General features: G+C 34.4%; 1 protein-coding gene across 1 annotated transcript; it reads left to right on the plus strand.

The window, feature by feature from the left end:
* The first annotated feature begins 21,969 nt into the window (after window positions 1–21,969).
* LOC149261815 (putative clathrin assembly protein At5g57200) lies at window positions 21,970–23,232 on the plus strand. The gene has a single exon (XM_089371239.1). It carries the CDS (start codon window positions 21,970–21,972, stop codon window positions 23,230–23,232), a length of 1,263 nt encoding a protein of 420 aa, XP_089227365.1.
* Window positions 23,233–23,501: the final 269 nt, after the last annotated feature.

The following is a 23,501-nucleotide window of genomic DNA, read 5'->3' on the forward strand; positions in this document are numbered from 1 at the left end:
TATTCAATGATGGTAGAAGAACTTGAAGATGTTCTCAAAGAATAAGAATATTATAACAAAGATCAACAAGCATTACAATGCATACCAGAAGATCTCCAGCCAAAAGCAGGAACATCTATTCTCAAGATGAAGGGATTTTAGGATATGATTGTTATTAGAGTAGATGTCAAAGTGAGTGGTTATAAACAATATTCTCTGGATGCACAACTAGACACAGGAGCTATGAATTCCTATGCAAAACATAGTGACTTCTTGAATATTATTGGCAACACATGAACTTGTAGCTCAGAGCTATAAATAAGATCTTAATGACTATCAACATTTTGGCTCCTAATTTCCCTATTATTCTTAATGTAATTCCTACTTTTGTAAATTTGCATAATTTTGTTACACGTACTGATATTTTGTTTGGACAATATTTTGTAAGGAGACATCTTCCTCTTTTTGTAGAAGAAAACCGTGTTTGCCTCAACATCCACTGAAGAACTGTAAAAATTTCAAGTAAGTCCATCTATGTAAATAGAATTGTAGACCCTATCCCATATATAGTTGAATGTTATCTTGATAAGATAGCAAAGGTCAACCAAGTAATAAGAAATGTTGAGATCCAAGAGCCGGAATACATCAGAGAAATAAAAGATAAAATTCAACCAGAATGTACAGAAGATGCACCGAATGCATTTTGGAAAAGGGAACAACAGTTTGTGGATCTTCCATACCAAGAAAATTACTCTGGAACACCTCAGAAATCATCAACAAACCAGATGTCACCACCTGACCTCGAACTCTGTAAGAAGGATATTGCTGAACTATTAGAAATAAAGTTGATCAAACCAAGAAAAAGCCCTTTGGATTCACCAAAATTAAATGCCAACAAGCATTTCGAATAAAAGAGGGGTAAACCTCAGATGGTGATTAATTATAGAACATTAAATGATTCTTTGTTGCCTATTAGGTATCCTCTTCCATCTAAAGATGCTTTATTTCATAAAACCAATAATAATAATGTGTTTACCAAATTTGAACCTAAGAGTGTTTCTGGAACATAGGGATCAGACCATATGAAAAATACAAGACTTGTTTTGTGGTACCACATGGGCAGTTCCAATGGCGAGTAACGCCCTTTGGATTGAATGATGCACCCTATGATTTCCAGAAAATAATGGAAGATATTTTTGGTATTTGAAAATTTTTATTGTTTATATTGATGACTTACTAATCTATTCTTTTGACTTAAAAGAACATAGAAATCACTTGGAGATGGTTCACCACATGATTTTTAAGCATTGGTTAGTCCTCAACAAGCCTAAGCTTGAGTTTGCAAAAACTAGAATTGAATATTTAGGACTAATCATATTCTAAGGCAAAGTTAAATTACAAGAACATGTGTTTAAAGTTGTAATAGAATTTCCATATGGAATTTATGAACACATACAATTGCAGATATTCTTGGGAAGCCTTAATTACATTAGGAAGTATTCTGAAAAATCAAGATAAATATTTCTAGATCCTATGGAAAAGGCTAGAGGAATAGAAAGGACCGCATCTATGACGATTGTAGTTCAAAATATTAAACAAAAAGGTCCAAAATATGTCAAGTTTGGTTCTCCCAAGACACGAATTGCCCTATATTTTAGAAACAGATGCATCCAATGAAGTGGGGGTAGGAGTTTTGATGCAAAAGCAAGCAAAAAGGGAAGAAGTTTACTCATATGCTTCAAGATGTTTTGTGTTGGCATTGTGATGCATGTCTTGTCCTTGATGTAAACTCACTTGTAGTAGAACAGGTAAATGGTACCTAGATGAATCTATAGGTTAGTTCAAAGGTGACAGAGTGATACAATAGAATAACATAATGATGGGACAAAGGTTTACCGATTAGAATCAAAAGTTTGATAAAGGTGAATATTTGAAGATCTATACGCAAGTTTGTCAAGGCCAAGTCGCGTATACACGCAAGTACAAAGAAGCAAAGGTGCTTACATGTTGGTGCACTAATTTATGAATACCAAGGGTCCTTACCATGGTATTAGCCCACAATATTGAGCAGAGTAACAATTACTTGATCCCATCCAAGATTACCACTAGCACTAGTGTAGTTTTGACTCATGGTAATGGCTAAGGATCTAACTATATAAGGAGGTGAAGATCAAAGTGCTAGGTATGCATGTGAAAGGGTTTTTTATGAATACTTCAATCTAAAGTATATTTTCATTGTAAGGGTCATAGTTGACACATAGATCTGAAATAATTATGCATCGATGAATACAATGATGGATCAGGATCATGAAACCTGAAATGACTTTCCATTGTATGATATACTCATGGATTGACTAGATCTAAGTTTTGACGCATGTTTTTATCTCTGAATATTATGACTTGGGTCTTTTTTAAGTTCTAGGTCAAAATTTGTAGATCTGTACAGAAGTTTCTCTCAATTAAGTCACATATACATGTGTGTTCGTTTCCTCAAGGAGGCGTACATAAAAGAAGGGTTTATATTCATAAATTACTGATCAACCTGATCAATGTTGTTGTATCTCTGTTGTCTATCGATGATGTCCTCATGTTGATCTAGATTGAGTGATAATGTCTAAAGTAGAACTGATTGAATGATGAAGTTGAATTTGGTTAGATGTTGATTGGTTGAAAATATTATTGATGTTGCTAACTACATCAGAGTTCTGTAAGATAACATAATATTTCATAATAATTCTACTAGACTCTATGTCTGATTCAGAATTACATGTTTTTAGTGTATTGAGATCTGTACGCAGGTTTTTCTATAGAAATGCATGTATACATGCAGGTTTCCTAAAGTGAAGTGTCATATGCATGTTGGCATATGAATGAGCAATGTTTTATCTGATTCTGTTTGTTCATGTGGTGTTCTGAGTTCAGTTATGTGTTTTTGTTACAGTCATCTCATTTTCTTTTTTAATTAAGGTTGTGTTTTCTTTAGTTATTCTACAAGTTGTGATGTATTAAAGCAGGTGGATCCAGTGTGAAAATTTATGAAATGTGGTCCATGGATGTTGCTGAGGGTTGGAGCCTTCACTGAGGAAGTTGAAGATTCCTGTGAGTAGTAGCTGGTAATCAGATTAGGGGGTTGTAGCTCCCTTCCAGTAGGAGCTGGAGAATGAGTGAAGGTTGTAGCTTTCATTAGGTGGGTGCCTATGTATTGGCATGAGTATACACTAGTACAAGAATGTAAGAATTTTTTTATATTAATAAGTTTGAAGACTGAGATGATAGTAGCAGTGGATTTCTCCCACATTAGATTTCCACCTTAAATCCTGGTGTTCATGTGTGTTTCTTATGTGTGATACTTTATTCTATTCTTATTGCACCTACTTACTTCTTATCAAGTGCTTGATAAATCCCTTACATTCTATTTTAAGTTTAATAGATAAAGAATTAGTTGTTTTACAATTTTACGAAGCATACACAAGTTTCTTTTACAATAGTCACATACATAAATGAGTTGGATTTAGTAAAGTTCCATACATAGTTCAGAAGAGAAAATTATTATTGTGATTTTTTAAAATACAGATTCACCCCCCTCTCAGTATTTTTCTGATCAATTGGAATTAGTGCAGGTCCTTCAAAAGAATCTTAATCGCTTGAAGGAAGATCTCCCAAGATGAGAAATCAAGACAAAACAACATATATCAGACCACCACTCTTCAACAGAAATAATTTAATATATTAGAAGATAAGAACTAGATCCTAACTTTATTTCCTTAGAGCATATGTTTGGGAAATTATGGAAGGACGTTACCCATATCCAACCGTAGTTCCTCTTGATGCAACAAAAGAGAAGATGTATGAAAACAATGCCAAAGTTGTCAATGAATTATTGGGAGTCTAACAGAATCAGAAATTGTCAAAGTTATGTAGTTAAACACAGGAAAATAAATATGAGAAAAAATTATTCAAAGGTATGAAGGTGATACCAAGGTAAAAAGTGCTAAACTCCAAACTCTCAGAATTCAATATGAAACTCGTAGAATGCATAATGCTTAAATTATTTCTATTTTCTTTCTATGTATAGATGAGATTGTAAAACGAATGAAAAAATCTAGGTGAAGAAATAAAGGACACCACTTTAGTAGAGAAAATATTAAGATCTCTAACTCCTAAATTCGAGTCAAACGTGTCTGCCACTGAAGAGAAGCAGGATTTGCAGACTCTTACTATAGTTCAACTTCACGGGATCCTGAATACTTTTGAAATGACAAAAGGAGGCCCCTCAGAAGTCAAAGAAGTTGCATTTGAAGCATATGAAAAAGGAAAACAAAAGGAAGAACACAAGGAATCAAGATATATATAAGAAGCAGATGAGGTGAACTTTGTAAAGAATCTTCAACTCGACAGTGGAAGGTTCAGAGGTAAGATTCCCTTTAAATGTTTTTCTTGTGGTAGAGTTGGTCATTATGCTGCTAAATGTCCTCTTAAAGACAATCATGACAAAGGGAAGGATAATGCAAAAGGTAATAGGAGATGGTTTGACAATAAAAGAAGTTATTATACTCATGAAGATAGTGATGGCACACCAAACATTGAAGAAGGAGCATTTGATCGAGATCTTAAATTACTCTTGGCTTTTGAGAAAAATACTAATGACTCTCATGATAAATTTGTGGATGATTTAGAGGAAAAATATTTATTTGAAGGTATAATGCTCTCCTCTTATGAATACATGTCTTGGATACATTGGAGAAACATCTCAAACAAAAAATTCTTGAGCTACTACTGGAAGCTATCTAAATGTAGCAAAAACCAGTCAGCAAAGCTTCAATCCTGAGCAAAAGAATAAAGGCATTCCACAGGTAAATCATGTTCACTCTAATCCAAGGATGAATAACAATAGAAGAACAATTCAAAAGGTAAAAAACACCATAAGGTTTTATGATCACATAAATTTCTTCCTTAATGGAAAATGTTTATCATGTGATAATTTTGGTCATAAGGCCGTTCAATGTGTTGCATACAAAACCATCATGACTAGAGAAGTAGGAAAACAGAGGAATGAGATAGGAGTCAAGAAGAACACTTATAATAACTTCTCACATATTAAATTTGAAATTGAATGCTCATTTTTCAATAACTTTGAACATGAAGAATCTGAATGGAGGAGAAAATTACGACCAACATCTCAAAAAGAGAAAATATCAACAAATTCTAAGGTATGGAAAAGGAAGGAGTTACAGTTTGAAAGTTGTGGCATAGCATTGTTTGCATAAGGACAAGAAAATTAATGGTACATTGGTAGCAGACACTCAAAAAACATGACAAGTGATAAAGATAAACTTATTTCATACAATGCTTTAGATAAAGAAAAAAAATGTCACTTTTGGAAATGACTCACCTACTGTCATTAACGGTAAAGGTTCTGTTTTTCTAAAATAAAATGTTAAATTTGGTAATGTTATGTATGTTGATGGATTAAAGAATAACTTTCTGAGTGTTAGCCAAATGTGTGACTAAGGAAATGAGGTGGTATTCCAATCAAAATAATGTGTGGTTCGTGAACTTGACACAAAAAAGACCATAATAAAAGGAACAAGAACCCCGATAAATATGTATATATTGAAAGGTGTCCAAGAACAATGTTACCTAGGAAAGGTAGAGGAAATTTGGTAATGGCACATAATTTTGTGACATCTAAGCTTCTCTCAAATAAGAAAATCAAGTAGGCTCAAAGTTGTTCGTGATCTACCAAACATCACCCTACCAGAAAGTACCATATGTAAGTGATGTCAATTCGGTAAGAAAACTAGAGTTCAATTCAATGCCAAAGGAGGATCAGAATGTAAGCCTCTTGAACTTATACCTACTGATTTGTGTGGACCAGTAAGGAAAAATTCACCTCATGGAGAACAATACTATATCTTATTCGTTGATTAAGTTTCTAGAATGTGCTCGATCGGTGTATTGAAACAAAAAGATGAAGCATTTGATAAATTTAAAGTCTTAAAAGAATCAGTTGAAAATGAATTAGGCCTAAAAATCAATGTCTTAGATCTAACCGAGGATGAGAATGCATATCAGATGAATTCTTTGATTTCGGTGAACAACATGGCATAAAAAGACAATTTTTTGTAGCTAGAACTCCTCAACAAAATGGGGTGGAAGAAAGAATGAATAGAACTATTCAACAAATGTCCTTTTGTATGCATGATCAGTCTGGACCTCCTAACACCTTCTCAGGTGAAGCTGCACATACTATAGTAAATATTCTCAACAAGGCTCATGTTTGTGTGAATAGTAATAAAACTACGTATGAACTTTGGTATGGTAAGCCTCCCACTATAAAGAATTCTACAGTTTTTGGAAGCAAATGTTTCATAAAAAATATTGATGAAAAACTTGGTAAGTTTGAAGCTAGAGTAGATGAAGGAATACTTCTTGGTTACTCATCTAGAAGAAAAGGATACAAATGTTACAATAAGAGACTTCAGAAAATTGTTGAATGCATTGATGTTGTGATTGATGAAGCATGCAAAGATCCAGAAAAGTTAACATTAGAAGAAAAGGATGATGATGATGATGAATGCTTTCCCACATCAAATCACAATGATATAAAAGAAGAAACTAGTGAAGTAGTAGAAGAAGACACACCATACAAAGAAAGGGCTCCATCCAAGTATGTTCAAAAGAATCATCCATAAACACAAATTCTAGGAGAAAAGGAATCTGGGGTACAATCAAGAAGAACCCTTGTAGGATCTCCTAGTTATATAGCTTTATTATCCACCATTGAACCAAAGAATGTAAATCGATCTAGTAAAGAGGAATGTTGGGTTAAGGCCATGAATGAAGAACTTGATCAAATTGAAAAGAATTTGGGGATTGCTTCCAAGGCCTCATGATAAAAAGGTTACTGGGACAAAATGGATATTCAAAAATAAGTTGAATGAAAATGGAGAGGTCATTAGGAACAAAGCTAGACCTATTTGTAAATTTTATGCTCAACAAGAAGGCATAGACTTTGAAGAAACATTTGCACTAGTCCCTAGACTTGAAGCCATAAGACTATTTCTTGAATTTTCAACTTTTTGACATTTCAAAGTTTATCAAATGGATGTAAAATTTGATTTCCTTGATGGAGATCTAAAATAAGAAGTATATATTGAACAACCAGAAGGATTCATTTTGGGGAATGATGAAAACATTGTATTCAAACTCAAAAAGGCTTTATATGGGCTAAAATAAGCTGCGCATTACCATCTTGACAAATATCTTCAACAACAAGGTTTCACAAAAGGATCCACAAACAACAACTTCTACACAAAAATTGAGGATGATAAACTGCTAATTATTGTTGTTTAGGTTGATGTTATCATCTTTGATATAATGAAGAATCTATGACTCAAAACTTTTCTTCTGTTATGGAGCAAGAATTTGAAATGTATTTGCTTGGGGAACTAACCTATTTTCTTGGTATACAAGTACAATAAGCAAAAGATGGCGTCTTTATCTCACAAAAATAATATCTCAAGCAGATTCTGAAGAAGTATGGGATGGGATATTGTAAAATTGTATGTACTCCCATGATGACAGGATGTAGCCTCAGTTCTAATGATGATTCTTCCACAGTAAACCAACCAGAGTATAGGTCTATGGTTGGAAGTCTAATTTATCCAACAGGTACCAAACTAGATATCATGCATGAAGATGGGATTGTTGGACATTTCCAATCCAATCAAAAGGAGTCACAGCTTCAGACAGTAAAGAAAATATTCAAATATCTCCAAGGAACCCAAGAAGTTGGTCAATGGTATCCTAAAGATGCATATCTTACTCTTCATGCATACACAGATGCATATTGGGATGGAAATGTTAAAATCACTAGTGGAGGTGCATTTCACAAGGGGCCTCGATTGGTATCCTAGTTCAGCAAGAAAAAATGTTCCATTTCCTTATCTACAGCGGAAGCAGAATATGTGGTTGTTGCATCTTGTTGCACACAAATTCTCTGGATGATGCAAACATTACATGATGTACAAATCAAATTTTGTCCACCCATCTCAATCATATCTGATAATACAAGTGCCATTAGTATTTTGAAAAATCCTGTGATTAACTCCAAGACCAAGCATATTCCAATTAAGTATCACTTTCTACGAGAACAAGTGCTTGAGAAAAAGGTTAAATTGGAGTATGTTCCTTCCAAAGAACAAGTTGCTAATATATTTACTAAATCTCTTCCTAGAGAACTATTTGAATATCTCAGACAGAAAGTGGGAGTTGTCTCTGCCTCAGTTTAATTTTAATCTAGTCTACTCAGTCTACACATGAAATTTCATAAGGTTTCTTTCATTACGTGGGATTCATGAAGTATAGCCATGTATATACGAGTGTTTCTTTGCAGAAAATCCCATATGTTTTTCTCAAATAGAAAAATAATGGGATAGTCTCAAGATCACCCTTTGACATGCTACTGAAAACTATGATTTGATTTTTCCTAGTTTGGTGTTGATGGGTACTGTCTGTTGATATGGTATTGAGTTATGTTTTTCTCATTAATATTTATATGATTGATGAATATGCTTTGATGAATGAGTTGTTGACAATGAACAGGTAGCACAAGTTTAGGTGGAGCATTACCCTTGCAGAATATAATGCGTTGTGGGCATTATGGTTGTTGAATTATGCTACTATTAAGAGATTTTGCTCTCAATTATTAATGTCATATCTGTCATTTTAATTAAAGGTCATGTGGAAACCTATGATGTAATAATTGTCATATTCAGTCGTGTATGGAATTTTGAGGTCATATCAAATATGTAATCCCACTTGGTTGGGTGGTAGTCTCAAAAATGTAATCCCACTTGGTTGGGTGGTTGAGTCAAATATGTATACCAACTTGGTTTGGTGATTTATGTAACTATGTGTCCTTGCTAATAAGAATTTAATACCTAGTTGAGTTATAGAGTCACATTCTTCATTCAAAAGTATTTCTGAAGATTCAACATGTGTCTAGGGGGAGCATGGACAGTATAGTGAAAATCGGATACAAAGGCAGTACTTTGGTTTGACATTTTCCCTTGATGTCAAAGGGGGGGAGTATCTTGGCGTTTGAATAATGGTTATTTGATGTATCTAACATATTTCAGTAGGTTGAGGTGATCGACACAAACATGGTTGCCATCAAGTCCAAAGGGGGGGATTGTTGGTATTATCATGCATCTGTTGTCCTTGATGGCAACTCACAAGTAACAGAAAAAGTTGTAGAAATTCCCACTATAGATTAAACTGATTATGTAATGTACTAAAGAAAAATACTTAATTTACTTCTAGAATCAAACTTGCAGAAGCTTAATCGATTTTGAGCAAGATCAAACAGAACACATATAACAGATAAAGGGAAATTAATCACACATAACACAGAAGAATAATCCTAGGGAAAGCCTCAGCCTAAAACCCCGCTATCTGTATTATCATACAAGTGGAAATATCTCGGGATTATGCAAAGCTTTAGCTCTCAAGCTATCCAACTCTCAGTAAAATCCCTCACTGCTGCTCATAGACAGTCAAAGGCTTCTCACAAACCTTCTCCTCTGCCCTCCAAGCCTCCTATTTCCTTGCGCAGTTTCTCCTCAGCCCTCAAGCTGCCACCTGTGTGTAATAATCCCTCACACACTGCTCTGAGCTCTGAAATAAGTGCACAAACCTGAAGGAGATAATTCCTTCTGCATGGATGAGTTTCCTTTATAGGAAAATTATTCCAACTGATACTACACTATCCTTTCCCTTAATCTCAACTGGGTCTTTCTATGAACTAACATGCATGAGTTATTTATGAGAGAATATTAAGTTATCTAGAGAACACTAGTTTCATGCATGCATGCATTAACTAACTGAACTCACAATTAGTTCATCCAACTATTTGGAACTAATTTAACTTAACTTAACTCAGCTAACTAAGCTAACTAATTACAACTCAAATATAACTCATCCTTATCTGCTTAATTAAGGGATAACTTCCTCAATCAATGGAGAAACTATTGCATGTCTTCACATAGACTTCATGTTTGATTTTCTCCAACTAATTAACTCATGGTTAATTAATTAATTATTTTACAAATAGCTGCTAATATCAAATTTGAATTTTACTTCTCAATTTTAGTTCAGGGAATAACTAAAATAGGAATCTAATCTAAAATTCTATTTATAGAAAAGCTATTTTTAGCACTTCAATTTTTCATTCCTTGTTGCTATGTCCAACACTGGTACCTGAACTGTTATTTATAGCAATGCTATTTTTAGCACTTTTATTTTTAGCATTTCTTGTTGTCATTTTCAACACTCCCTCTCAACAAGAAAGGAATTCAACTTGAACCCGATCCTGAACCTTTGGAATGTTCTACATGCAACACTTCTCCCAAGTGTTGCTGCTCCAGCAACTCTAGAAATAAAAAATCTCCCAACTAACCACTCCGTTGGGCTAGAAACACCCTTTGATGATGAAGCTCCCTCTGTTGCTGACAGGTGCTCCCTCTATGACCTCTGAGTTGCTACAACACTCCATGTATCTCGCACCATTGCACACCTCTCTGTGCCATCTTGCACTGGTGCAACACTCCTGTGCCTCTCGTATTGTTGTAGCCTGCTAGCTCTGCATTGTCTTGGTATTCCTGCACAGTAGCTTTCTTTGCCACTCCATCCACATCTACCTCTACCCACTCATCTAGTCATGCTACTCCTCATCAAGGCTTCCATAGCAAGGTCTAATTAGAGAGGTTGGGTACCTCAAAGGTCCTGCCCCTATTCCAACCTTCTTGGGACTGTCACTGCACATCACCCCACCTCCTACCTCGAGGTATGGATGCATGTGATCCAACTACCCACTTGGCTCGAAATTTCCTTCTACTAGAGGTATCTTCATGAGTGGATGCCTCCACTTAATCTCCTCTCATCTTCTCTAGTTGTGGCTGCTCCACAACCTCCTGAAGCTGCTTCACCAATTGTGGATCCTCCACAATTGTTTGAGACTTCTTCTGGCACTGCATGTTGAGAGGTGATGTACTCTCCCTCTCAACCAGCAAGTATCTAACCTTTTCCTTTCTCCTGAAGGCTTTGCATGCATCTTGTAGCTCAAGTGCATATAAGTTCTTGCCTAGTACACTAATCTGTTTCATCTTTCCCTCCGTCACGAAATTTTCTGGAAAAAGAGTTGATTTTAAATCAGCGATATCTCTCTCATCCGAACTTCGATTCAGCCAATTTTTTTTTTTCATTTGGGTCTTTTTCCACAAGGAATCTAGATCTGCTATTTGTTTTTGAAAATTTTGCACAAAAATTTTTAGATCTTCTCTAAAAACTCGCGGCCCATTTTTTCTTTACTTCGAATTCTCTTCTTCATGTATACTGTTCTCCACTTTGATCACCTTTCCTCTGATACCATGTATAAATTCCCACTATATATTAAACCAATTATGCAATTTACTTAAGCAAAATACTTAATCTACTTCTACAATCAAACTTGCGCAAGCTTAATCGATTTTGAGCAAGATCAAATAGAACACATATAACAGCTAAAGGGAAAGCAATCACACATAACACAGAAGAATAATCATGGGGAAAGACTCAGCCTAAAACCCTGCTATCTGTATTATCATACAAGTGGAAATATCTTAGAATTACATAAAGCTTTGGCTCCCAAGCTATCCAGCTCTCAGTACAATCCCTCACTGCTACTCATAGACAATGAAAGGCTTCTTACAAACCTTCTCCTCTGCCCTCCAAGCTTCCTATTTCCTTTCGCAGTTTCTCCTTGATCCTCAAGCTGCCACCTGTGTGTAATAATCGCTCACACACTGCTCTGACCTATGAAATAACTGCACAAACCTATAGGAGATAATTCCTTCTACATGGATGAGTTTCCTTTATAGGAAAATTCCTCCTACTGCTAGTGCATTGTCCCTTCCTTTAATCTCAATTGTGTATTTCTCTGAACTGACATGCATGAGTTGTTTATGAGAGAATATTCAATGATCTGGAGAACACTAGTTGCATGCATGCATTCATTAACTGACTGAACTCACAATTACTTCCTCCAACTATTTGGAAGTAATAACTGGACTTAACTCAGTTAATTGAGCTAACTAATTACAACTCAAATACAACGCATCCTTATCTCCTTAATTAAGGGATAGCTTCCTCAATCAATGGAGAAACTCTTGCATGTCTTCACATAGACTTCATGTTTGATTTTCTCCAGCTAATTAACTCATGGTGAATTAATTAATTATTTTACAAACAGTTGCTAAGATCAAATTTCAATTTTACTTCTCAATTTTAGGTCAAGGACTAACTAAAATAGGAATCTAACCCGAAATGCTATTTATAGCAAATCTATTTTTAGCACTTTCATTTTTCATTCCTTGTTGCTATGTCTAACACTGGTACTCGAACTGCTATTTATAGTAGTGCTATTTTTAGCACTTCTATTTTTAGCATTTCTTGTTGCCATTTTCAACACAAGTATATGGTAGCTAGATGAATCCATGGTTCAGTTGATAGGTGGCAACGTGATGGAACAGAATAACAAAATTATGGGACAAAGGTTTACAAATCAGAATGAGAAGTTTGATCAAAGTGAATTTTTAAAGATCTATACATGGGTTTGTCAAGGCCAAGGCACATATATACATAGGTACAAAGAAGCAAAGTCACATACATTTTGGCACACTAATTGAAGAATACGAAGGGTCCATACCATGGTATTAGCCCAGAATATTGAGCGCAGTAATGGTTACCTAATCCCATCCAATATTACCATCGACACTAGTGTATTTTTGAGTCATGGTATTGGCCAAGGCCTTAAGTATATAAGGAAGTGAAGGTGAGAGTGCTAAGTGTGCATGTGAAAGTTTTTTTGTTTTATACTTCAATCTGAAATATATTTGCATTGTAAGAAACATAGTTGACACATAGATCTGGAATAATTATGCACTGATGAATACAATGGTGGATTAGGATCATGAGACCTAAAATGACTTTCCATTATATGATATGCTCATGGGTTGACTATATCCAAGTATTGATGCATGTTTTTATATCTGAATATTATGATTTGGGACATTCTGATGTTCTGAAGAGGTGTGCACTTTTAGGTCAAAATTTGCGGATCTGTATGTTAGTTGGTCTTAGTTAAGTCGCTTATACACATGGGTTCATTTATTCAAAGTCACATACATAAAGGAGGGGTTATGTTCATAAATTATTGATCAACCTGATTAGTTTTGTTGTATCTCGGTTGTCCGCCAGTGATGTCATCATGTTGATCTGGGTTGAGTGATAATGTCTGAAGTAGAACTCATTGAATGATGAAGTTGAATTTGGTTACTTGTTAATGGGTTGAAAACATTATTGGTGTTGCTAACTGTATGAGCATTCTGTAAGCTAACATAATATTTAGGAATAACTCTGGTCAACTCTGTGTCTAATTCAGAATTACAAGTTTTTAGTTTATTGAGATAGGTACACAGGTTGCTCTATATAAAAGTGCGTATACAGGCGAGTTACCTTAAGTGAAGAAGTTTATACATGTTGGCATATAAATCAAAATGGTTGCAGTTGATTTTTTGTGTTGATGAAGTATTCTGAATTCAACTGTGTTATGGTTGTAGTGATCTAACTATTCTGTTTGAATTAAGTTGGTGTTTGCTTTAGTTGATCTATAAGTTGGGATGTATTAAGGTAGGTAGATATAGTGTGAAACTTTATGAAACATGGTCCATGGATGTTGCTGAGGATTGGAGCCTTCAGTGAGGAAGTCAAAGCTTCCTGCCAGTAGTAGCTGGTAATCAAATCAGGGGGATTGAGCTCCCTTCCAGTAGGAGCTAGAGAACAAGTGAAGGTTGTAGCCTTCAGCAGGTGGGCGACTATGTACTGGCATGAGTTTGCACCAGTATGAGAATGTAAGAAGTTGTTGATATTAATAAGTTTGAATATTGAGATGACAACAGTAGTGGTTTTATCTCACATTAGGTTTCCACCTTAAATCACGGTGTTCATGTGTGTTTCTTATGTGTGATACCTTATTCTATTCCTATTGCACATTCTTACTACTTATCGAATGCGTGATAAATCTCTTACATTCTCGTTTGAGTTTAATAGATAAAGAATTCATTGTTTTATAATTTTACTAAGAATACACTACTTTCTTTTACAACAGTCGCATACATACACAAGTTGGGTTTAGTAAAGTCACGTACATATTTCAGAAAAGAAAATTATTATTGTGAGTTTTAAAAATGTTTATTCACCTCCCCTCTCATTATTTTTACTAACATTTTAATGAGACTGAACTTGGGTATCCATATTCTCATAAAGAAATCCTTGATATCAAAAATGGAATCAAAATATTTAGGTTGTTCCTAAATCGAGTAAGGTTCATTGTAAGAACAATTCTCAAACATATGGTTGGAATGCTTAGAAACAAAACATTGTTAAAAGAAGGCAACAATAGGATACTAATATGGAGCCTATGGTTGGAAGATTTCGAATTTGAGATTGAAAATGGGAAGATAAAATTGTTTAGCAATTTTTATTACCAGAGAAGAAACTCGAAAAGAAATCAAGATGTTCAGTTGTGCATCAACTTCAACTTCATCAACACCTCCCCCTACTCCAGAGGGTTTTCAGTTGGTTTTAATATGTAAATATTGTCATATGTCATTTTGTTTTCGTTGTATCATAGATAGGGTCAAGGAGAGTCTTGCATATGAATACATTGTTGAAAAAAGGATTAATAGTAGTGATGGTAATGTAGGAAATATTATTTTTTTTACAAACTCGCCCAAAATGTTTCAAGGGGCCATTAGATTTGCACCTTTTGAACAGTAGAGATATATTTTTTATTATGAGCCATTGATGAGTTATGCAAAATATTGTAATGTCATGATGTACACCGAACATGCCAAGCGAATTTTGTCGATGTTCAAATGTAGATCTATATGTAACCCCTACAATCACTGGTCACCCTGGTTCAAAATATTGCTACATCACTAGTGCTGGAGGAAAGGATTATTATGGAACATCAAAAAACATGAATTTATTGATTATCTTTGAGAAGATATCAAAACAAAAACACAATCTAAGGCATGGTTTTTCTTCCAGATAGAACATTTTTTCAACACACTTAATGTACACACTATTCAGCCACCCTAGAAACCCATCTACAAGGAAAATCTAAATTCTTTGGGTTGATTTGTAATCCTATAGATGAGAGGGTACCTAGTGTGTATGGATCTCCTTTCCTTTTTTCCTATAATATCATGCCACCTCATGAAGAAGCCCATTTGTCACCAAGCCCGCAACAACTATATTACTCAAGTGACAGTGATAATTATGGATATCCAAGTGATTGACTGAATCTTTGTAAGGGAGGTTCAAGATTTTTTGGAGACTTTCTAGAAGGCTAATTTTTTAGAGAAACATTTATCATGTGAGATGTGTTTAGTTGATTATTCCATTTTTGGAGCAAGGAGTTTTAATATTACACCTATGTGGTATATGGTTAGCTAAGGGCTTTCACATAATTTATGTATAATCAGGTTAGTCAGAAGGTTGCATGTAATACTATTACAATAAATAAAAAGGTTGTAAAATTTCTGATTCAAAATGAATTACCGCCTACCGAAATAGTATCTATGGAATATAATAGGATGTGTTAGTATCTAACAACTAAGAATCTATTGATGGAATTTAAAAATAGGGTCCTAGAGAACTATTCTAGTAGTATTATAGTGCTAAAAAAATGCATTAGAAGGAAGCAGGCTTAGAGTGGAATCTTGTAGAGAAGAACAAAGGAATGTGGATATCTACTAGTTTCAAAACTTTGTACATGCACTTTTTAGGGTACCTTAGTATGTGGAATGTATTAGAAAATGTGGGCCTCGTGGTTAGAGGATCAGGTTTAGGTTTCCACTCATTTGGCTTCTCATCTTTAATTATTAGCACCCATATCATCTAGATGATGGATTTGGGAAGTAGAATTATTTATTTCCTAAGTATGTAGAGCACCTACTAAAGATACAACAAGAGCATATGATTTTTCAAATATTCATTTATAGTACATCAAAGAATAGTTACAAAGGTGTGCATGAAGAAACGTAGATGCTTAAGTTAGAGGGAGATGTTCAGAGAAAAAATTGGAATTCTCCTTGTATCTATTTTACCTATTTTTTCCCCCCATTTTGACTCTAAAATTCCATGCCTTGTCACTTCATTAGTAATTATTGACTAAAGCTTGTTCCCTTTTCATGTCACCCTTATTATCTAGATTTTCTTGTAATTTGATACAAAAGCTAACTAATTTAGGTTATTTTATTATTGATTGATGAAGGGATGTTTTAGGTAGTATGGATTATTGATATGTTCTTACATGATGATATTTTGTTAGATATACCTCAACAATGATGGAATGAATACCTTGTTGATGTTGTTTTTATCACACCAAACCTTTTTTGCTACTCTACTTATGTATGATTAACAACAAATACTGACATGGGAAGACACATGATCAAGGTTAGTTTGATCATTGAAGTAAGACACTTATGGATAGTGCAACCAACTTAGTTAGAATAGTTGAGATTTCAAAATGATAAAAAATTGTAATTTAGTAAGCCATTACAACTATGTTTCAATCAAGACAATCTTCTACAAGATTATTTTATCTAACCTCAATTTTCAGCACATGAGAATCAACAAATTCTCATGATAGTTCTTCTTTTTAAAAATAGGAACGAAATCTAAGACTATAAAAGAATGTACACCTCACCTATGGATCATGCATAGATAGAGATTAGAGGGGGGCACACCATCATGGTAATCTTGTATTGCAAATTTCATTATTGAAAATATTTACTCTTCATAGCTTCATATCTCTTTCTTAATTAGATTTCATGTTGTGTAAATCACCAACTATTGCCAAGGAGGAAGGGCCCTCCTTCTTAGCAGGGATCACTAGTTATAGAGGTAACGTAGCAATACATTTATTTGTCATAAGTTGTGAGTTATTTGTGACCTACTATTATTGTTACAGATCTTGTTCATGTATTGAATAGTTGTAATACTTTAGCCTTTATCATTGTGTTACAACTTAGGCCTTGCATTGATCCCTTCATTAGGTGTGATATTTATTTATTTATTATTATTATGGCTTTATATTTTTTTCGATTTATTGAATGGGAGTTACAATATTTTTTTTGTTATTATTCAAGTGTTGAATTGTTTCTAGGAGTGTTGCTTATTTTAAATAAGAATGAGTGCATGTCTTTTCTTTTTGAAGTGTGGGAAATATTTAGAGTGTAACAACATGCGTGTTTGGAGTGATGAGAGTGATATTTACAACGACTTGTTTTGTGATTTCATTAGCAATAGTTTCCAATTTTTCCTACAGAGATTTGCACAGTAGCCTCAAAACAAAAAGGCCTACCTGCATTTACAATTTATGTGTGAGTAGGGTTTAAAATTCTAAATTAAATGGAAAATTGATTTCCCAACACCCTTGAAATAACCTCTTGTATCTTACTAATCTGATAGATCATCTTGCTACTAATACACTTTTAGGGATAGGTCATTCCATGATTTCCTTGATCTTCTCAGGATATATTTCCACTCCATATTAAATGAAATGACTCATAAAGTGCACTAATGATTCAAATAAATCACATTGGTAATAATTATCATAAAGTGATTGCTCCCTTAGCATATGAAATATGATCCTAAGGTGTTTTTCATAGTCCCCCTTGGTCCTCGAGTACACTAATATGTAATTAATAAATATCAAAAGAAAATTATAACTTCATTTAGTATCTCGTCATTTCAAGTCCCATCATATGGCTCCTTGATTTTAATCCTCATCGGAGCATTACACACACCTTATCGAACTTCCCAATATAAAATTATGATTGTGTCATCACAATCAAGTAATTTTTGGAGAACTAATATAAATTCACCTTTAATATCCTTCAACCTAATTTCCATCCTCTCCTCCTTAATCTAGATGATTTCATCAGCAACATTCTACACTTCCTTCATGGCCTAGTTGAACATCCATGGCATATACCACATCTCAATCCCTATGTTCCTTGTCTTTACACCATGCTCAGATAATGATTTCATTATTTATTTAGCCAAGTTATCAACCATACCTAATCATTGCCCCATCCTATGATTTTTGTGGTCCCCTTTCATATCACTACCTTTGTTCTTTAATCTAGCCAAGAATTCTCACCAACTAGTGAACCAATCCACATGAACCTCATCTTCTCTCCTACACTATCTCATGATTATCTCTACTACAACACCTTCACTCCACAAAACCAACTTGTGAAAAAATTGGTGAAGAGAGAATCAAATCTTTGGTAACAACTATCAAGACATTAGAGGACCTAGGTGGACATAGGGGACCCCATAGGACATAAAGCATACATGTCATATACCAAATCCATTAATGCTTGAATAAGGATATGGGGTATCTAAATATGAACTCAAAGGTTAATTTATGGAGACAGAGTTATCAAATTACCACTTCCTTCAACCATATTAGAATTCTTATTAGATACCACCATCCTATTTTTCTCGCCTATTTCTTTCCAACGAAATAAAATTCATCCAAATCCAAGCTCTAGATAGAAATTTATGCTTAATAAGAAACATGTCCTCTAAGGTTCTCATTGGCATTTGTACGATTTCTGCATGGAAATATTATACCCCCATGTCCTATTATACAACACCATTCCATACTAAATCACTATGTCAGTATTCCACATAAACCTACCACCTCAACATCCCATGTCATAATATTACCAAGTTTGATTAGGATACGGAGGAAAAACTGATAGTGAGTGTCCCAACCTCCTCATACCCAATCATCTCATAGCTAATAACTTGATAATGTGAAGTCTTAATATCCAATATCTTGAACTTTCAATACTAGATCATCAAATATCCTAAAATTTGATAGCACGAAGTCTCGATATCCTATATCCTAAACTTCCAATACCATATCATTTGATATCGCAAAAGTAAATAGCATGAATATCCACTAGCCAATATCCCGACCTCATGGTACCTAGTCATCTAATAAAGGATATCAATTGAATTGAATAATGTCCATTAGTCAATATATTTTCCTCTTAATTAATTGATTGAGCCACCATGTCACCAAGTGAATACTAAAAGAGTCTTCAATGACTCTCACTTGATCCAACTAATAGACCATCAACCACTATAACTCCACTTTTTCCTTCTATTTCCATTTATATCCATTGGGTCATCAAGCCGCCAAACAAAATAACCCTCAACTCATGACACTCACCTAATGGAAGAGTGAACATCAACAAATGGTAATAATCTCCATAGTTGATAGACATTTCAAAATCTACCAGTATTGGTGGTTTTCATTTTGAGTTTGTTCAATGTATTATTGACACCCAAAAGCTCGATACTCTAACATGAAATCCTATCCTTTAGAATTAATATCTCTTTAGATATTATCTTGGTGATTACCCCCCATTAGACCATATGACTAAAGTTTTATGCCAAAGGCTTCAATCTCTAAATTTCTAAAGCTTCTATTAACAATCCCATAAATTCAAAGAGTCATTCCAAAAATTTTAAAACCTTTGTTAAACTCCTAAGTCAGTTTTAAATATAAAATTTACATACATACATACATACATACATACATATATATAACTATTTTAATATATTTGTTTGTTGACATATATCACAATATTAAACTAGATACATATCCTATTCCTACCATAATTTTCTCTGAGCTTAATGATTTTTAGAATATGTTTTACACTACATGAGTATAAATTAGGATATAGAATATAAAAATGAAAACTAATTCTAAGGACCTTATACCTTGCACTAAATCAAGACCTTGTAAATTCAAGGATATAAAAGCTTTGATAATTTACAAAAATATCTAAAAGCAACATTATAAATTTTGAAAAATAGTTTTGAAGAAGAAGAATGTGCTATGTACAATTTTGAAATTCCCCTATTTAGATACTCAACACATACATTAATGAGAACATATACATTATATTTTGGATGAAAAATAACATGTTATTAGAAAAACTCAAATTTCATATAGTTTCACAAAGATCTTATAAATATAAATTCAGAATGTTGTTTCAATTTTGTTACATTTCATCTTTTTATACCATATTCAAATTCATTATAAAAGTTCCTTTAATCATCCATGCAAGTTGACATATTTATTTTCCATATTCACATTTCTAGTAAGGTTTCACGAGAGATTATCATTCACTTGGCCCCACCATTATAAAGGTATTTTTTGCCAAGATTGACATGTTTTAATAGTCAATTATATGTGTTATATCGAAGAATTTCTCACATATACATATGAAAGATTTTTTAATTAGAGATTGTTTTATAAAATACCATACTTAGGTATGATATTTGAATCATTAAAAAATACCCTACCAATATCCCTATAAACCATTAAATTTCGAACCTAATAATGTCATAGCTTATCAACCTCAACCCTCAATGACCATATTGACTAATATCTCTCACATCAACCACCATTGGCTGTGATTGACCATTATTGACTAGTATTGACCTTGTCAACCATGGTTTGCCATAATCAGTTATGGTTGACCATCATTCACCACAATTAATTTAGTAACCAACTTACTCATAACTCTCTTAGCCATAGTGTTCTATGTTAGCTAATGAGCTTACAATTAGTTTAAATAGATCTCCAAACAAAACTAACCATCTTTTCATGAATCACCAACTGACCTACTAAGGACTTAATCTAGTATAACCCTCCAAGGCACTAATCTCATTAACTTATTAACCCTTCACCATGATTCACCATATTAACTTCGAGTAACAATGACCAACATAAGGAGGCAATAGTGACTTTGTAAACCATATTTTCTAGGGTTCACTTTATTAACAACATTTACCTATCACACACTCATATCACACCCTTTAATAGAGTCATCTACAAATTTTTTCATTGTATAGCCTAGTGTAATAACCTAAAAGTTGTGTTACCTAGTTACATTAACGCTTGACTCTGGTTAGCCATATTGATGGTCATTGCACATTAGTCCCACAATTGACCATGGTTGAAATATGTTAATGAATGTTAACCATTGTTGATGATAATCAATTATGTTTGAGCAACACTTAACAAAATTTATCTAATAATTCACTCACCCACAACACCTAACCCATGATAACTTGTGTTACCTAATACATCACACTAAAACCCACCATTTAATTTACATCTAAAATTCTAACTACCTAATTTACTAAAACCCACAACACACTGTTTCCTTTCAACTCACCCACCCTTAACTTTCATTAATCACATTAGACTATATTAATGCTAATTAAAAACTCGTTGAAACATTAATATTATGCTGTCCGATTTACTAATTCATTAAACAAATAACTAACCCCATATCCATTTGCCCAATATAATCATAACTCATTGCTGGATAAACCACAATGAGCCATAGTTTTGTTGTTTTAAATGATTTAATATAAACATAAACATAAAGATAAAGCTAAAAAATAATTCAGCAGTAACCCTCTATTCTCTAATATCATAGATTGACATATTTAAAATTTAAATAGCATAACTCACAATGTGGCAAAAATCCATTTTGCCCATAAAAAAACCAAACTACGGACAAACTACTAATCCACTAAGGTAACTAGCCCACCACTAACTCAATCAGCCACCATTGGGTACCTATAAATCCGAATCTAGATGTTATTGATTTGGCCTCGAACCATATTTACATTCAAGATTTGCACATTCGAGCTAGGGTATGGGCGTCAATCATCTGCTCTGAATCTGTAATCTACCTCTAAAATCATACAACGAGATTGTGAGTCGAGATATATTCAGCTGCGGTACACAAAGGTAGGGATAGGTTGAAAGGACCAGATATGGATTCCCGGTGGTCAAAAACACTAGGGTCGCTTAAGGACACTGCGTCAATAGGGTTTGCGAAGCTGGGCGGTTCGATGAGTTTCATCGACATAGCTGTCGTTAAAGCCACTGAGCACAACGACATCCCTTCCGGGGAAGAAAATGTCGCGGCCATCTTGGCCGCAACAGGGTCGTCTCACTGCCGACAACGTATAAAACGTGCAGTGAAAGGTCGTCTGAGTTGGACAAATGACTGGAAGGTCGCTGTCAAGACGTTGACACTCATTCACCGATTGATGAGAGATGCTTCTCCCTCCATTTTTGCTGAAGAAGATGAGAAAGATGACTACTCTCTTCAAAAACAAATCTCTTTCAAGGAATCTGGTTTCAGTGATACCTCCAGCCCCGTCGCTATTGATTGCTCTCTGTGGATTCGCAAGTACTCGAGCTATCTGTATTACAGGCTGCTTTGTAACAAGACTTTCAAATGTGACATTATAAGGAACAGTCGGGGAATGAAGAATTTAGACGATCAAGCAATTTTCTTTGGTTTGAGAAATATGCAGACACTCATGGGTAAGCTCATCATAGATTGCCTTCCTCGTGGAAGCCACGTGGCAACGAGATCCCTCATTCACTACGCCCTAGAGTTGCTGGTGAGGGAAGCCCTAGAATTGTATGAGATAATCCACCATTGGATTCGCAGGATGGTGGATTCCAGACTAGTCATCTCCATGTCCATGGGAGATTTTCATGAGCTGGACAGAAGATATTTACAATTCATCTGCCAGTACAACAGACATTTGGCGTTTGACCGTACTTGTAGACGGCTTTTACCTGCTCAGAAAATTAAGTTTGGATATATAGAGAGGCCTTCGGATTCATTATTGGATAAAACTTCCGCTCACCACAGAAAATCGGTTGCCATAAAGAAAGAATTAACAGGAATGAGTAAGCAGAGTGGGCGTACAGGATGTCAGGAAACTACTGAAGTTGTTAAGCCAAAGGTATCAAACGAGGAGAGGTTATTGATCACGTGGTGCGATTCTGATGATCATGATGTGCCTCCTTCCGCGATAACTAACTGTAACTCACTAATGGATTTGGTTACCGGCAACGACGCGGCTGGATCTTCTAAGGATACTGGTTATCAACGTGAGCGTATCATAATTAATTCAAATCTTGAAATGAAACACAATACAGAGCGACAGGTGCAAGTGGTGTCCACTGAAAACCAACCGCTCTTTTCTAATAATTTTCGGGACGTGCGCGCGCCATGAAGTATTTAGTCTTGATATTAGATTGGATAGTTTTGTAGTTTTGGTCTTGTGATATTTTGCAATTAGAATACGCACTTATTATTTTTGTAGTTTTGGTCTTGTGATATGGTTTTGGTCTTGTGATATTATTATTACAAGGGAACTTAAATTCATTATATTGGTCTGTGGCGGTTGCATCCATCCAACCATATCGATATTGTTGCCTGAAATATGTATGCATCCCATTAACCACCATATTGTTATTATTAGTTGAAGTTTTTCTTTATATT

This window comes from Pinus tabuliformis, chromosome 6 (assembly GCF_031772625.1).
Source record: "Pinus tabuliformis cultivar Carrire ecotype Pingquan chromosome 6, CPIR1, whole genome shotgun sequence".
Lineage (NCBI taxonomy): Eukaryota > Viridiplantae > Streptophyta > Pinopsida > Pinales > Pinaceae > Pinus > Pinus tabuliformis.